Genomic DNA, 19048 nt, shown 5'->3' with positions numbered 1-19048 from the left:
AGATTGTTTTCATCCCCTTTCAGTATATATATATATATATATATATATATATCCCTATTTAATGTACAGCGCTGCGTAATAAGTTGGCGCTATATAAATCCTGTTTAATAATATATTTATATATATATATATATATAAAAATATATATATATATTTATATATATGCTGAAAAGGGATGAAATCATAAATATATAAGGCATATTTTAAAAGTTTGAAGCAAAAGCTCATAAACACCTGCACAAGCGTTTATGAGCAGTTCAAATCCATGGTTATGGTGCTTTTGTGGCCAAACCGTTCCTAGAAGCTGCATGGAGCTTTACAATACCCGCTTGTAAATGTTACTGTTCGCAAAAACCTGCACAAAAACCAGATCTATTAGTTTCCATTTAGGGCAGATTCTTTAGGAACTTGCGTCTGCACATGTGACAGCTGGTGGCAGTGAACAGTACTAGTACCCCTAGTCACCCCTTTTCATTCCCTATGGAATTGCCGCTGGTAAATGCTACCATGTAGCCCCTCCCGAGATACAGCAGTCATTAAACTAACTGCAACCTCACCAGAACCTAAAAAACTAATTTTTACAATCTGCATTTTCAAGCATTTGCAGGATGCAAAAACGAAGGTCTGAACAAAGCCGATCTACATTTTTTTAATTCCTCCAGGTTTCCTCCACCTGACTGCAATATTTATGATCTCATTTGAACCCCACTGGTGAAAACAAATAGCCGACACCAACAAGAAGGGAGGGTGTTTTCCTTCTGCTAAGATAAACAATAGGCTGCTAATAAAACGCCAACACCCAAATGTCTATATGACAATAATGACCCTCAGCTGTATAGCAGGACCTAGTCTATCCTGTTATATCACCTCTCTGTCTGCTCAAAGAAAATGTAAAAGATGGTCAGCAAAGTTTAAAAAACAGAAAAGGCAGTTTTAAATGCAATTTTACCAATCGAATGGTCTCTTGTAGCAATTATTTTTTGGTATTTTCCCCATCTTCCAAGTTCCAACACATTTACACAAGCATGCTGATATTATTATCATTATTAATAACTTATATTTATATAGCACCGACATATTACGCAGCACTTTACAAAGTCCATAGTCATGTCACTAACTGCCCCTCAGACGGACTCACAATCTAATGTCCCTACCATAGTTATATGTCATTAATACAGTGTAGAGCTACGTACACAAAGTGTGGTTGGAAAGGATCTTTTTTACGATCCTTTCCAATGATAAAAGACTGAACGAGCACTGTACAACAATAGGCCAACAACGTCGATGAACAAGGGATGCTGTTGGAAATGAAGGACCGTCCTGGGGTTCATGCAACGATCTTTTGCTATCTGTTGTGTATACGGTCGTGTATTGATCGTGGATAAAAGTGCACGACGACGTTCATTGCAACACACCTCCACACAATAACTGTATATATACATATAATTATATATATATATTTGTGTGTGTATATATAAGGCTAACTGTTGGGGGAAGCCAATTACCTAACTGCATGTTTTTGTATGTGGAAATGCATGTTTTTGTATGAGGAAATTGAAGTACCTGGAGGAAACCAAGCAAACACATGGAGAACATGCATACTCCTTGCAGAGTGTCCTGGCTGAGATGGGAACCTGGGATCCTATTTTTTCATTGTTAAACTTTCATTGGTGCAGATCAACTGGTAATAGTAGGAAAAGACATTACAGAAGACAGCACAGAAAAATAAGGGAGATAATATATATATATAAAATCTCTATTATATTTATTTAAGGGATAAACAAGCCCTTCATGAATGGGGTGCAATGGTAGCACAATAAAAGGCCACTTTAATAGACTGATGGTACTTGTTTGGTATTGCTTTTAGTATTATACATTGAAGCCTAAAAGCATGAAATGCTCCTCAAACCTAAACTTTTTATTCTCATATGAAAGCATACCTTGGTTTTGAACCAATTCCTTGCTTTCTTTATCTATTGTAACACAATTCTCTATAAATACAATGCAGCAGGTGGCTTCTTTACCTAATACTATGCAAACACAGTGATGTCACATCCTTGTCTTCACAGAGCAGGTCCTGCCAGGACTCTTGGTGTTCCTTCTCTGTGTTTACCTAAAGAATGTTTAATCTCTAATCATTTACACTGTGCACTTGTTAGATACATAAAAGAGTACAAATTTGGGAGCTGTGTACACATCACATTCATAATCCATGTAATCTTTACTTCCCTTCATGTGCTCTCCCAATAAATAAACACAGGGAAAAAAGACTAGGGTCGAATGAATCTCTGAGAAAGGTAACACACCAGTGATTAAAAAAAAAGACTAGAAAGGAAAAGAAAACTGATATTTCACCTGAAGGAAAAGGCCAATCATATGAACCCTTCCCTGGTTTATATGTCCAACTTAGTGAGGTCCGAGCGTTCGAGCTGTCAAAATCCTGGGCTGTTCATGCGCAGCTTAGCTTTAGTTGCCGGGACTGAATGAATTCAAGCACCTGTGCAGGAGTTAAGTCATTCTGCCCCGGCCAATCAAAATGGGCAAAAATAGCGGCAAGGAAGAGAAGATGAAAGATGGCGATGGCCTGCAATGGAGCGAGGACAGATGAGTATACCAGGGTTTAGCACTGCAAATATACATACCAGAAACAAAGCAAAAAGGGACTTTTTAAGCATTGATCATAAAGCAAACCTTAGTTTTCATTTATAAACGATAAAATGGTTTTCTTATTTAACAAATATTGTCCACAATGCAAAAAAAATCCCAAATGAGTTAAAAACATCACGTTCAAGTGTATATAGTCTCACAAATATTGTCCGCTTCCTCAGGAATCAACAATGAGACCTGCAAACACAGTGATTAATATTGTAAACTCTCATAAATATATTCTACAAATAAACATTGCTTTACAATTTAGTAGTCCATGAAACGAATCTGATATTTGTGAGACTATGTACACTTGAACATGATGTTTTTAACCCATTTGGGACTTTTTTTTGCATTTTAGAAGATATTTGTTAGATAAGAAAACCATTTTATCGCTTTTAATGTTTATAAACCAAAGTTAAGTTTTGCTTTATGATCAGTGCCTAAAAAAGTCCCTTGATGGTCTATTTCCGGTATGTACATTTGCTATTCTAGCTTGGATATGGCACACAGAGTGTATTACTGAGAATCTGACCAGCGTTTAGCACTGCATTAATCACTTTACAAAAAGCTAGTTTTGGGAAATTGAGTACTGGAATCTTACAGTCCTAATGACTGATGGGTTAAAGAAACCTGTAATGCTTAAAATGTTTTAATATCTTGATCTTGAGGCCATTAAAAAAATATATATATATTTCATATATGAAAATCGACAAGCATAATCCGAATAAGAGAACACAACACTATAGGACATAGTTTCATTTTCAAAAGTACTCAATTAAAGCAGACCTATCACCAACATTTTTACTTCATATAAAAGGGTTATCTAATCGGGTTATATTTCGAGCCTGGGCAGTGCAAGATCGTGTGAAATAACTAGAAGAAGGAAGAAGATGGCAGCATCCAATGCTTCCTCCTCGAAAGGACGGTGGAGGATTTCAGGACGGCACAGTACCAAATGCAAAACAGCCATTTCAAGTTTGCACAGGATCAGGAACTCTGCAGAAGTACTGGTAAGTGTTATTTTTTTTTTTATTTGAAATTGCTATTTGTATTTATTTATTAAACAGAAGCCCTTCTAATTTTACAGATTTCAACTCTGAATGGTTATAATAACTTTATACTAGATTAGCTACTAAAGCTATCCTGAAATCTGATGAATGTTGTTAAACTAAGCCCACCGGACCTTGCAGGTCATTCCTCCCCACCAAGTAACAAGTGTTTAGGATTAGTACAGGTCACTGACACGCTGTGTTGAACACTTTTTATGAGATTACAGGTTCCTGGTTTGCAGGCTGGTTTGATCTCGGTAATTCTATTGAGGCCTATAGCGATTATTCCTCACAATATTAAGACATGAGCATTATATGTCCATTACCTAACACATGCTATAGACACTATAGTCTTTCAGTTAATACCACAGGCCATCTGAGCATGCCTTAAAGTTATAGTCCCTTTTTTAAAATATTTAAAAAATAAAAAAGAGGAACTAAACCCCATTATACTCACCTGTCCCCGTTCCATTGCACTGTCACCACTCCCCCATCTTGTTCCTTCTTCTCTTCCTGGTTGTGATTTTTAGCCGGGCCGAGTTTTTTCATTTCAGGCAACTGCAGTGGAAGCTGGCAATGCTGGGTATCCTGCAACCAACGTAGAGCTGCCGTTTTGCCAGTTCCAGACCATTTCTGAAATAAAACCCTAGTTCCGCTTTAACAAAAAGTGCCTGAAAAAAGAACGACTTCCTGCAATATCATACTTCATTCTCTTAAAAAGTTACTCTTAAAACTTCTGCATCTGACACATTTAGGTATCATGCTGTTGTTCTATACACGGGCTCTAACATCAGTACAGAATACATTGGTGACATACAGGCTGGCAATGATAAGCTGGGAGGTGGGCATCCAACACACTTCTAGATAATGCTGAAGATTTCAGAGTGGAACAGAGCTTAGTCCAGTGTTACATAATTACATTTTTTACAGGCATTTTTTTTGTTTTATGTTTTTGTGCAGGAAGAGAGTAACCATAAGTGTTAATGTTGCAGCATTATGAATCAGGACCATTTTGTTTGCCAAGAAGATTATTTATACAACAACCTAATTGTTACAGGTATTATCCTTTTATTAGCTTTATTATTAATATTCTCACAAAACCATATTCCGCCCAGCAGCTGGCAGCTCATATGGCTGTGTTTCTTATTTTTTGTGAAGGGGGAAAAAAACCCATGGAAACACAGGAGAACGTGCAAGAGTCCTGGTCAGGATTTAAACCTAGGCAGCACTAGGGAGATGAGAATGCTACCCATGGAGCCATGTATGCTGCGCTAATTCTATTCTAATTTTACATAAGTATTAGGACATAGATGTATAACCTGTACATAGCCCCCCATTTTCCATTCCACTGCATTCTGAAAGACAGAAAGGCTCAGGGAAATATTCTTTTCTGGAAAGGAACTCTGCCTAACAATAAGATTGGGCTGCTCTAAAGACAGCTGATTGTCAATGACTTTGCTGCCTCTCAATGACACAGAAGGAGACACCAGAGACTTGCTGGCTGCATGCTCTGACGTGTGGTATATCCCACTTACTCCATGGTATTGGGACCAGAAGCTGATAAACAATAAAAGCCAATCAACTAAATGAGTGGACACATCCAAAGTTTACTTGAAGTTGGATGTTTGCCTGCTTCCACTGTATCATTTTTATGTCCTGGGTATCCCTCTAGGTGGAGAGCAGCCGAATCCTGAATGCCCTTCACAACCTCCAAATAGCTCACTTGCATCAATCATTATCTGCACCAAACACAGGTGGGGAAATTCTGCACTGAATAATCATTTACAAAATTAGAGTTAACTTTCTGGAGACTCAAGCATAACAATGACATACAGATTACAGTCATTTCAGAGGATTACACGGGGTGGACACTTTCACTAATTACATATATGTGTATTTCTCAGATCAAAGGCTCAAAATTCAACACCAGGACTGTCAACTACAAGGGTAGATCGGTTACAAAACACATGTAAGCTGCTTTCCTGCCAAGATTTGTGGACATGTGTTTCCATTAAACGGTACTGCTAAAGCCCAACTGTGGGTATCCTTCTAAACCCAACCAAGGTCAAGGCCACCTCACCAGGGTACAAAAAGCTTCAGAGGGCCTAACAGCCTGCATTGATCAAACCATTGTCCAATTTCTGCTTTCTGTTTATTAGTATTCTACTTCTTATAATTCTGTGAGTCCCTATGTTATCCTATAGTTAATTCTGACATTTCTTTTGTAAGGGTCACCACTGCCAATGACTAGGTATGAATGCAAGGAAACAGTTGGCTTTTATTTCTGTGTGGCCACTTTTTAAAGCTCAGGATGAAAGGGAAAAAACTTTAACTCCCATAATGCAGCAAGGGTTTCTTCGTGCTACTCAAGCATGGACTGCGTAGTCAGCCAGTAAGAAAGGATTACAGACTGATTAAAGCTTTGCAATGGAGCTGCTAAATTGCATGTTATCAACTCTCTCAGCTTACAGCGTGCAAAAACTGTTAAGTGATTTTAAAAGCTGTTTAAATGGAAGATGGCGAAGAGATGCAGCGGCTGTTTTGTTCTGGCCCATCTAAAAGTACTGTAACTTATACATAGGACCCAGAGTTTATATTTCATGTCAAAGCAACTTTGAAGATAACACTGCTCTGTCCACTGACTCTTTACCTGCATTTACCCTTCTTCCTAGGTTCTGTTGGCTACTCATCAGTTATGAATCATAGGGAAGCACGGTGGCTGAGAGGTTAGTACTCTGGCCTTTGCAGCGCTGGGTCCTAGCTTCATATCTCGGCCAGGACACTATCTGCATGGAGTTGGCAGGTTCTCCCGTGTTTGTGTGGGTTTTCTGTCACATTCCAAAAACATGCAGTTAGGTTAATTGGCATCTCCCCAAATTGACCTTAAACTGTTAATTACATTTGACTATGGTAGGGACATTAGATTGTGAGCTCCTTTGAGGGACAGCTAGTGACATGACTATGGACTTTGTACAGCGCTGCGTAATATGTTGGTGCTATGTAAATACTGAATAATAAGAATAATAATCATTAGGTATTAACTAGTGCATGACAATTTTCATTTAAGATCTACTAAAATGATTAGATCTAAGGTGAACCAAGGTCAATTCAGCAGCTGACCACATTTTGGATTTTTGATCAGAGGTACGCAGATAGGACATGTTGGTATATATTGAAAGCAAAGCACACAAATCTTGTTGTGTCCAAACGATCATGGAAATCCAATCAGGATCTCCCATCTGTTGTGATGTTCACACCACATAAGGCTACGTACGGCGCTCGTTGTTCATGGATGCTTCCTGGCGGATCCACGAACCACCATAATGTAAGTCTCAGCCAGGACACTATCTGCATGGAGTTTGCAGGTTCTCCCTGTGTCTGCCTGGGTTTCCTCCGGGTACTCTGGTTTCCTCCCACATCCCAAAAACATTCAGTTAGGTTAATTGGCTTCCCCTCAAAATTGACCTTAGACTACATTAATGACATATGACTATGGTAGGCACATTAGATTGTGAGCCCCTTTGAAGGACAGTTAGTGACATGACTATCAACTTTGAACAGTGCTGCGTAATATGATGGCGCTAAATAAAAACTGTGTAATAATAACAACAATAATAATATTAATAAAGTGAAGAGGAGAAAGTGCAGCAGGGTGCCCTCATTCTCCCCTCTCCGTAGAGAAGAATGGCACTGTATGTACAGTGCTTGATCAGGAATCTTTCATTATTTTGTTTTTGGAAAGGATCGTGAAAAATCATTTCTTTTTCAACGACAAATATTGCTTGTGTATATGCAGCCTAAGCCACGGCAGAATGTTTTACATATATGTGGTGTTTCCAGCCTTCTGATTTGTTAGGCACCAATCTGGCAAAACAGATAAGCTCATGTGCACCAGGCCTAAACTACCAAAAAATGCTCGCCATCTTTAGGCATGCACCATCATAATTTCCTACACTCTGCTACGCAATATCATCATCACATAGTTTACTAGTTGTGCAAAACTGAAGGAATGCCATTTAAAATGTGGGTAAGATATATATAGTGTTATACATGGAGGACACCTCACATACTTCACCTAACAGCATGACTTGGGTGTATTACAGTGTAATGATGGTGTAACATCAGCACTGACCTACAGCAATCAAAGAATATGAATCAGTTCACAGCTATGAAACCAGTCAAAGATGAAATTGGATTGGCTTATGTGACTGAGCTGCTGAATGTTTCACATTCCTCTTTGCTTGACTGAAAATGCTCGAAGTGTTGAAAAATTAAATACAATGTACAATTTTGTTAATACTGAAAAAAATATATACTGAACAGACATAGAGAGGGTTTTCTAGGTCAAGTATTGACCAGCACCCTATACAGACTGCCAAGTTTCTTTATTCTGTAAATGCTGTTTTAGAGTGATGTCAGACTTGTGTTCATGCCCCAGGTGAGAATTTGCCACAGGCAGAATCATTATGAAGGACATAGCCTGACACACTGGTCTGTTTGATCTGTCGTTCCCTTGTCAGGTAAATAAACAAAGTGTTACTCTACCACCATCAACTTTTATTCTGCTGCATTTTCAGCAGCAAGGGAGCGTCATCCTGCTGTTAAAGCCTGTAGGGGAGTGATACAAACAAAGCAAGGAGTGTTCTATCTGTTAATTGTTGCTGGCATCCATCAAAGGCATAAAAAAAAAAGTGGTAAAATGCACCTTGTGCTTTAGAAAACTTTTTTTTATTGCTGTGTTGGCAGCCTATTATGAATAAATGGGTTGTCTTAAGCTGCGTACACATGTTCAATAATTGTCGTTGGATCTTTCATGATCTTTTCCAACGACAAAAGACTGAAACATGCATGAACCAGTGGTGTACATACAGCACCATTCTGCTCTATGGAGAGGGGAGAACAATGGAGCAGCACCCCGCTGTGCTCTCTCCCCTTCATTTACAGTACAATTGTTCCTCGACATCGGCGTCAGACGGCCGCTATACACACGCCAGATTCTCGTCAGATACTAGCCCTGAGTAGACTATCGGACGAGAATCATCTCACGTATGTACATAGCCTTAATATAATTCACATTAATGTGTATGTACTGATTTTAACTGACTCAAGAATATTTTTTCAGATCAGTTATTGATTACTTCTTGATTTCACAAATGTATTTTTCATCTGATACATAGCCAAAAAAATAGATTTGCCAAAGATCAAGGTGACCCTACAAATCTTGTGAAAATGAAAGTCTCATAATGCCTTTACTATCTCTGAAAGCCCGATATGTTTTAGGTGTTGTGCAGTAAAAAACCTGCTTGCTGCACCTTTGATCATCAAAATTCACATTGATTTATTTTGTAGTGGGATCTGACAAAAAATTCAAATTCCCTCTATTAGCTGCTACCAGCCTGCTTTTTCTAAAGGATATCTCAAAAACCTAATTTAAAGTATTTATATAGCGCAGACATATTACACAGCACTACAATTTTTGGCGGAAGCCAATAAACCTAACTCTATGTGTTTGGAATGTGGGTGGACACCGGGGGACTCACACAAGTATAGTAGGAACATACAAACATGCAAAAAAGTCCTGGGCAAGATTTGAACCTGGGACTCTAATGCTGCGAAGGCCAGATTGCTAAACACTGGGTCATTGTGACACTCCTATGTTCATTTTTTTCCTTTCGTTTTGAATAGATTTTAATGCTATGGCCTCGCTGGGGTTATTTACAGTATCTTCTCTATTTGCCCTGTTGACCATAGCCATGACTTACTACAAAAACAGGAACAGAGGTAAATAATTCAGTGTTCACCTATCACGGTTTAGGACCTCATACACTCAATCAGATCCACTGGTAAAGTTTGGCTTTACATACACTTGAGTTTCCAGGCGCCGTGGAACTGCTACACAGCATCATGTACATTTTTTATGTGCCAACTATAAACATAGTAGATTTGTACTCACAGTGTATGGTGGGGTGGGTAAGGAAATTTTGGAGACTACTTTTAGCAAATGTCCATTTTTTTTGTGGTTGACATGACAGATGGAAGTATTGACCACGATGGCATTCATATCGTTCAATTTCCATGTAAATGGGTACGGTTCGGGAAGCGGTACAAGCGATTCCACTTCATAAGTATCCTCTTCTTGGCCTTCAGGCCACAGACCACTAAGCATGTCCGAAGACCAGAGAGCTTTGTGGGAATCCATGATGGGCACTATAATGGCGATAGCAAATCTATTTCTGAAGGACAAGATGAGGCCACAAATTGCTTTTTACATGACGTTGTAGAAAAGTGGAGGCCAAACATGCTGATTCTCTCATCAGCGGATGTGTAATGCCGGTCACACGCCTACGGCTCATAGCAAATAGGAAAGAAAAGGTAAATCCTTATTAGATGGATAAAATAGATGTTCGGTGCGGGAAGAATCCATGTTTGTACAGGAAAGAGTCCTTAAGGTGAACGAAACGTATCATGCAAAGCAGCCAGGATACATTCAAAGCATCACATTTAAGATGGAAGCAGTTGGAGCTATCAGGTGTTCTTCAGCAGGAAGGTGCGTCAGGGGATGGCTTGGACTAAGTCATCTAGAAAGCATGTGGGGTCATCAATAGCAAACCTTATGCCAATAACAATGACCTCTTGTCAACAAGGTGATATAGTGTCACGCTGACAAAAGAGCCGGAGACATGTCCGGATGAAGCCGAAACTTTCCGTAGCAGCACTGTGGATGGCCAGGTCTTCTGTACTGCATGACAAATCCGCAGCCTCCTGCCGAGTGAATTATTTCATGGGCTGCCTTCCGTGTGAAAGAGAGAGAGACAGAGGGGAGTGTCCTGATACCTTCAGGCAGGTAAACATTAACTCTCTGCAGGCCAAGGGGTACAAAGGCTGAGAGATTCAACACAATGCATGAGCAAGGCCTGGAGAACAGAGTGCGCTGATCACAAACATCCACCATCTACCTGGATGGCATGAACCTGGTACATGTCATAGGAGGCTGGGTATCATAGCTGTCTCATTACAGATATTTGGCCAATCTACGGCTCAGGGAAGGGAATAGATAAAAAATGATACACAGGCTGGTTTAAAGGTTTACGCCACCCTAAACTAAAAATAGTTTTGGGAAAGGTAGGTATTTAGGTATGCTGTGAGAAAAAAAATAAAGCCTCCTCTCAAATAATCTGCTACTTGTCAAAAGTAAGTTATATAACACTTCTATTATATATTCTACTATTTTAAGTTATCTCACAGGTCTGGGTGGAGTAAATTTTTATAACCCAATCTAGGCTAATGATTCACTACAGCCACCGACCCTGGTAGATCGCAAAACACACAATGGCTCGTGCAACAGTGATTATGATAAATCCTAATGAGGCTGTCTTCTCGGACTACTAGGTTCCAAAAGGTCTAAAATGGAACCCTGTTCCAAATGGAAAGTCTGTTTGTTAGAATCATGAAAGAAAAAATATCAGCTGGTATTGGGAAATATGGATCCTAAGGCATTAGATTTGCATGCATACCAGACATGTGTTGGCCAAGACAAACGTTCTAGTATGCATAAAGAAGTCGTCCAACATCATTTAGCGATCTGCCATTAATGCTCATAGGTTTTATTATGTTGACAGAAGCGGGAGTCATTTTTTTACTACATGAAACACCATGGCTCATAGTTGCAGGATACCTCATAATAAAGGCAGACTGGTGTGTCACTGTGAGAATGGTACAGGATGTTTCACACAGCTGATGAAATGCAGTTTAATGTTTTATTAACCAGAGATCTGATTACATAGCAAATATAAGGTGACAGCCTAAGGCAAATGTGTGAAATATGGCTATGAAAAGAGTGCAAGCAAAAGAAAAGAAACATATCTGTCCTAAAGTGGCCACAGAAGATGGCAGTGAGCACACAATCCAGCTGCTGCATCCTTCCCCCTCCTCTGCGGAGACAATTCTGTCTGGTCATACAGCATCCTGCCTGAGCCCTCCCCTGAGGAGAATGGGGAGAAAGGTAGGCTCCCAAATTAACCGCAAGCCACGGCAAACATTTATTGTGTACAATCTCTTAGATTGTAAACTCATTCGGACAGGGTCCTTTCCTCCTCCTGTGTTATCATTTGTATCTGTCTTTTGCAAACCTTTAATGTACAGGGCTGTGTAATTTGGTGGTGCCATACGGTTTATTAATAATAATAATAATGATAACAATATTTAGCATTCCAAAGGAACCTCAGCCCATAGCAAACACAAGTTTTTCATTAGAACTGATGCCTTACTTTTTAACTCTGACTGTTTGTAAACTATCTAGTTATTTATTCCCTTAATCTCCTTTTATTCCATAAAATTTATTGTATGTTCTGGTGTTAAGCAACAGGGTAGAGACCTACTCTATTGTTTAGAGAGTTTTAATGTACATATCTAGGATAAGTGTATGTACCTGTCAAAGCCCCAGCATGGCATGAACTTAAGCACAAACAGGATTATGGCAGCTTTCCTTTAAGAATAAGTTATTATCCAAACCCTGAACATGGTCACACAACGTATAAATGCTTTCACCAGGCTAAAATTAGTAGTCATGACCACAGAGAAGGTGCCAAGAGCCAAACAAATAATCAATTGGAGGGTTGGGAGAATGTTCATTGCACATATTTTACTATACAAAGAGATTTCAATGCTGGGTGTATGCTTGGCTGAAAGACTTCGGTGGTAAGATCTTTTCATATAAGATTCTATCTGTGCCCATCTGCTGCCACCATTTTCATACAGCAAACCTGGCAGGGGAGAAATCTCATTGCTGGAGTTCTACAGGAATAAAGTTAATTCAGCCCACAACAAATATTTGAAATGGTACAATTGGGTGGGAATTACTCTTCAACACATTTTTTGGTCTCTTTAACAGTATTCTCCCTAGAAATTGTTTTAGGCTGGGTGGGACGAAGGTGTATGCGGGTGGCATCCCCTGTATTGTGACCCAACTTCTCAGTAACCACACCCAGCTAAAAAGGGCTGCTAAAAGATATCACCAGTTATTGCTCATTACCCATTTAGCTGCTAAAGGCTACCATTTGCTCACATTTTTCCTGCTTATGCTTCGCTGAATTATGTGGGTCCCTAGCAGCTGGAAATTACAAAGCCAGTTGACCAGATACACTGCATTGCAGAAAGTGCTCGGTGCTAGATATGATAAAATCTGGCCGAGATTCTCCCCAAATCCTTTAATGTGGATATACACACCCGTAATTATCTAGAAGACAATTATAGCTTTAATGGCTTCTAATTTTGTCATAACAATGGGATGCATGTGAAATATAACTCCTCTTAAAAGATAAAAGTATTTTTTATTAAGTCCTCATTTTAGTTATTACTTTATTATTAACTTGGCAGTAAATTACATGTAGATTTCACATGCGGACTTGCTGTTCCAATTTGTGATATTTGTTTTACATATACAGACTGTGTAAAAATGTGTTAAAAAAGAGGCTTTAATATTAAAGTAATTTATTGAATGTGTGTAATTTGTGTAACTAACTTTTATTTTTTTACAGGTTATCCCACAATGACAGGATGAATCCTCCTGTCAGTGTGGGATCCCAGGGCACTAGAGGTTAAATAAGGACAAGTCCCCCCCATTCATCACCTCTAGTGCTCTGTGTTTAGCTGAGAAAAGGTAAAGCCTGATGACAGCTCAAGCGTCATCAGGATTTTCGTTTACCCAGCCAATCACAGGGCACTAGAGGTGAATGAATGGGGAGACTTGTCCCCATTTAGCCTCTAGTGCCCGAGAATCCCGTGGGATTTCTGTGTTATTGGATAGAGAATGTCTATCCAAGAAAACATTCTATAGTTATGCTAGGTCTGCAAGAGCAATGAGGGGAGCAGAGCTTCCTGTTCTTGCAGTTCTACACAGTCCCGGAAAATAACCCAAATTTTCCCCCCATTTACGTTATTGGTGTTTAAATTCGACGTTCCATCACCCGAACAATATGCCCCTATTCGATCGAATGGTGAGATATTCGACCAACACTAACGAAGATACTGGCCAGGTTTTGGCCACATGTGGACAATTATAAACCCTAACATAGCAGTCCTGTTTGTTTAGACACTTCTTTGTCACCCAATAGGTTCACCCTAAAGCCAACTTTGGCTATCACAAGAGGAACACTACTAAAACAGCCTATGGAAAAGTCAGATGTGACTGAACCTTTTCCAAACATCACTATAATACCTAATATTTACAAAACCCAACAAATATTTTTTTTTACAATAGCCATATAGCCATATAAGCCATATAAGTATACCTAACATCACTTTTTTCTTACTTAGTTGATACAGCTTGGAAAGGTTACAAACTCTGTTGAGTTTTTATGCACCATGCCTCCCCCTAAAGTAGATTCATTCTTGGTTTACCTTGGTGTCCACTACTATTGGGATTGAAAAAGAGGAAAGAATCAGAAGAGTGGTCACCTGAACAAAAATAGAAGGTATGCTTAATGCGGAAACTTGTTCTGGCAAAACTGTTAAGAAAACTTGGCAGGACTTTGAAGCAAGTTCTACTGTATCTAAAAGGAATACAAAAAGGCTTTAGATTTACTTTGTTTTGTTATAAAATGCTGGAAATGTACTTTGACCTGGGCAGCAGAATAGTACAGGGGAGAAGTGAAATAGTTGTTATTGTGATCTGGACAGGCAAAGCATGGGCTGGCCTACAGTACATTCCTGTAAATATAATGTCAGATGAACACAGACTCCAATGAAACTGCACCTTAGTGTCACACAATAATATTAAGCCTCTTGTTTCTCTTGCAGCAAAGCTGTGACCATCTCTAGGATCTGCCAAGAACAACCTTTTATTATTATTGACTACTCTGGCATCAGTTCTTTTTATTAATATAGAAACCCAGTGCCAAGTGAGATCACAAGGTATGTCAGGTGTGAACATACATTGGGAGGCTGCAAAGTCAGCAAAAAAGAACTAACACACAACAATGACAAATGTATCTGTGAAGACTGCAGTGGGGTGTTATGGGTAAATCATATCAGATATACTGTATAGGAACCCCTAGCTTTAATTGCATCCATACACAACTAAATCTGGATACAGGCGAGTTTGGTAAAATGCCCAGAGAGTGTAATGAAGCCAGCAATGGATTAAATCATCCTTTCTTTAAATGCAAGTGGAGCATTAAATGGAAATATAGCTAATGTACAAGTATGAAAGCAGAGCTTTATAGAAAGCATAGGAAATTGTTAAAAACTCTAATATAAGGTCTTTGTCGATAATGAGGTGGGACGATAAATTTAATTGGAACTTTTCTCTGTGATGTATATAGCCTATGCTCATCCGGTTCTAGGTCATGTAAATAGAAACTGCAGCGGCACTGGGGTGTAGATATCAGCAGGATCTGCATTCAAAAAGAAAAGGATCTGCCAAGGTCTATAGAGAATGAGGAGCTGATGCAGGTCATGGGCTAAAATATTCCGGCTTCAGATCACATAACCCAAGTCTTTATTGTATCCTATTCCTAATTTATGGTGTCACAGAGGTGAACATACCTGTAGCTGCTTTTTTGCTGTGTTCAGATGGTGAGATATTCTGAACTGATATCCTGAGCGGGAGATTTATGAAACTTTCAGGTACCGTGTTTCCCCGATGATAAGGCAGGGCCATCAAATAAGACAGCCCCCCCTTTTTAGGAAAAAATGAAAAATAAGCCCCCCCCCCACAAATAAGCCACCCACCGATTACCGTATTTTTTGCCATATAAGTTGCACTTTTTCTTCCCCAAAACTGGGGGGGAAAGTTAGTGCGTCCTACACGACAAATGTGTTAAAAAAAACAATTAAAATATTATACTCACCCGATACCCGATCCTGCGTGTGTCTCTGCAGCAGCGTGTCTCTCTTCTCTCCTCTGCCAGCATCGTGTTTTCTCCTGTCTGTAAAGCAAAGCGAAAGAAGCCGGCACAGCGCCACCTGCTGTTCCCTGTCCTAACTGCCGTACAATAGAAAAAAAGCACAGCGTGATCAGAAGGGGAATTTGAATGACAGAGTGATCAGAAGGGGAGTTTGAATGACAGAGTGATCAGAAGGGGAGTTTGAATGACACAAGATGATCAGAAAGGGAATTTGAAAGGCACAGAGTGATCAGAAAGGGAATTTGAATTGCACATGAGTGATCAGAAGGGGACAATGATTGGCACAGATTGATCAGAAGTGGACATGAATGGCTGTAGTCTTCTTCATGGGTAAATAAGGCATCCCCCTGAAAATAAGCCCTAGACCATATTTTGGCCTTCAAAAAAAAATAAGACAGTGTCTTATCATCGGGGAAACAGGGTAGTAACAGAGTTTTACTCTCCTATAAACTCACTAAAAAATATATACTCACCACCTATATATTTATATGGGCCACGGATGCTACACAAGTGAAAAGCCCATATGAATGTGTTGGTGCAGAAGACATCCCTGACACCTCTTCAAAGTATTGGAGTTTGGTTTATATGGAAGGACCTGGCACTGAAACAGGAAGGGCAAGGAAAGATACTACATTTATGTAAACCTTGGATTACTGTACATTCTGTTGGATAGCAGATAACTTGTAAGTCTTCATGCATTAAAAGCATTATGAGGACTCTGGTCGATGACTCCCTTGGTCATTGTTTAAAAATCATCCTATTTAAAAGTTTCAACAGTCTTGAAGCTGAACTTCAAAAAGTCACTAACCAAGCAGTAAGAGAACAGTCTTTGGTTCTGATCAGTAATTGAAGTCATTGGAGCAGCATGACAGCCAGGCAATGACAGAATGGCAAGCTATAATGGCTGCTATAATAATTATTAAATATTAAAAAAAATATTTTATTTTTTAGGCTGCTGCACTGGGAGTTATTTAGGTGAACCTGTTGTTTTGGCCAGAATGGGGAAAGAACACGTTGCTTTAGACAGCTTTTGCTAGAGTTGAAAATGCATAACATCACATGAAATTGAAAGAAAACAGGAAAAAGTATCCTCCTTTGTGCAGGATGATTGTTAAAATGCAACCAATGTCTTATAGGATACAGGAAAAAAAAACCCAGAAAAGAGATTTTGAACAAACTGTAAAGTCCAGAAGTATATATAGGCCCTGGACCAAAGAACATGATAAAACTATAGGAGAAATAATAGAAGTTATTGAATAACATTTGAAATTTTTGTACCTGATTGCTGGTCTCATTGATGGCCTCAAGGAGTTTTTCTACAGCAGACTGAAGTCTCCCGCTGATGTTCAGCACCTGAGTCTCCTCTTCTGGGTTGATACCCATCTCTGGGAAATCTGCTTCTGTCAGATGCATGGAGACATCCAGATCCTCCTTGGTGGCTTCTGACCAAAGGACCTCATACTTAACCCCACTACAGGACTCTGCACCATCAGTATCTGAAAAGAGAACAATTGTCCAAAACATTTTAAGCAGAACCAGTCAAAAATGGGCGTTTCTAAGAATTTAATTATTGAACCTTGAGCCATTATAATAATGCAGCTTTAGCTTTCAAAGATCACTACACTATTTACTTAGATTCTCCCCTTGGCATGACTGAAGTGCCAGACTGTATTTCTGGCCAGGGCCCAGTGAAGATATACAATCCTTTCATATAACAAATGTGCTATTATGATTGTTATTGGTGTATCAGGTTTTGGTGGAACATGGAGGTAAATGTTGTAGTAGTTTTCTTTACCTCCCAAGCTTTTGGTGGTGAGGTCCTTTTACCAAGTGGGTGTGCACACCTAATGTTAATATTATGAGGGGCATTATGAGAATTTTTTGAAAATGCAACAACAGTGGAAACAGCAGCAAACCGTAAACACAGCCAGAGACTATGGCAGGGAGATCCGGAATTTCCAAGTACACCATAAACATTAAGAATATATAGCTTCAGATACTTTCTGCAACAGAGTCAAAACTCCAACAGAAGGCACCAAATATTCAGTACTGGGCACTGGTTGCATGAATATAAAATATTTTATTTTAGGCATTGTGCCATAACATTCTACAGCACTTTTTTCCTTATACAAGGTTTGCTTTTTTTGCAGGAAACTTCATTATTGCCATTAGTGTATCGTACAACAGCTGTAGAAGTAACAAGTTTGCTCACAACAGGGTAATAAAATGGCCCAAATCAGACTGCTCCAAGCAACACACATTTCACTTTGTAAAACAAATAGGATGCTAATCTGAAATTTCTGCGATGGGAAAAAAACAATATAGACTGCAAAATAAAACACTGCCAGCCAGTGGCTTACCCGCCCAATAAAAATGTATCTAAAACTGCCACCCAGTGGCCTTTCCATCTCATAAAAAGTTGTATAACATTGCAACCCTGTAACATACCCATCTCAAAGAAAGTAATAATGCCATCTGGAGGCTTACTTATATCATTAAGGTAATTTATTTTAAATATGCAAAAGGCTACTATAGAAAAAAACACGTAATAGCAGAAAATACAAAACGAGTATGTATGGCTAAAACGTTTTATTCTTTTATTCTAGTTTTCATAGTGAGAGGTTTGCACCTCAGTTAGCTTGGTTTGTGTCCCCACTGGTGACAGTCATCTTATCTGTCCTGGTGGCCACTGTCCCCAAAACAAAAACTAATGGGAAATCCAGAATTCTACAGCTGCCACCGGAATGAGAGGTGAGGTGATATTCCTACACCTTTTGCAGGACAGAGTCATCCCGGCCCGGACAATCAAGATGACGAACGAAGATCGGAACGAGAAAGAGGATAAGGAAGAAGATGGCAGGACCTACACTGGAACAGGGACAGATGAGTATAGACTAGGTTAAGTTTGCCTTTTTAAAACTTTAGTTTTCATTCTTTTAAAAATGATTGATCAGGTAGGTCTTTAATGCAGAAAGGGACAGATGAATTCTCTTCTGCAATAATCCCTCCTATCTGCCTGATCACTCCAGGAAAATGTAAAAAAAACTGGGATAGGAAACAGGTAAGGAGGATACCCAGCAATCCGGGCTTTCCTGTTGCTTGCCAGAAACTAAAACTCCTGCAAAGGTCATCCCAGCCTGGCCAATAAGGATGGCCGAAGATTGTATCGAGGAGAAGAAGGAAGAAGATGGCGGCACCCTACAACAGAGGACATGGAGTAAAGTGGATTTAATTCCACTCTAAAATTTATTTCAGTAACAACATGAGTATTTAGAAACTGCTTGCAGACAGCTCAATATCAGCTATGTGCCAAGCAAATAGGATAAAATAATATAGTCTGATGTTTTTGTTGCTGATGAAGTCACATAAAAGCGAGCAAAGTATTCACACAATATTAGGATTCTCATTTGAAGCCTAGTTAGGATGAGATTTCACAACAAAACT

General features: G+C 39.2%; 1 protein-coding gene across 9 annotated transcripts in view; it reads right to left on the bottom strand.

Annotated features, from left to right (window-relative positions):
• The window catches only part of AKAP9 (A-kinase anchoring protein 9), a 132803-nt gene that overhangs the window by 49590 nt on the left and 64165 nt on the right, over positions 1 to 19048 (bottom strand). For all 9 annotated transcript variants that reach the window (XM_072412834.1, XM_072412842.1, XM_072412833.1 and 6 more), the window contains one exon: positions 16883 to 17100. In XM_072412834.1, the coding sequence (XP_072268935.1) occupies positions 16883 to 17100 (218 nt within the window). The remainder of the gene's footprint in view (positions 1 to 16882; positions 17101 to 19048) is intronic.

The sequence above is a fragment of the Pyxicephalus adspersus genome, chromosome 5 (assembly GCF_032062135.1).
Source record: "Pyxicephalus adspersus chromosome 5, UCB_Pads_2.0, whole genome shotgun sequence".
NCBI classification, from domain to species: Eukaryota; Metazoa; Chordata; class Amphibia; order Anura; family Pyxicephalidae; genus Pyxicephalus; species Pyxicephalus adspersus.
The sequence above is the reverse complement of the archived record's forward strand: the minus strand, read 5'-3'. Positions and strand labels throughout refer to the sequence as shown.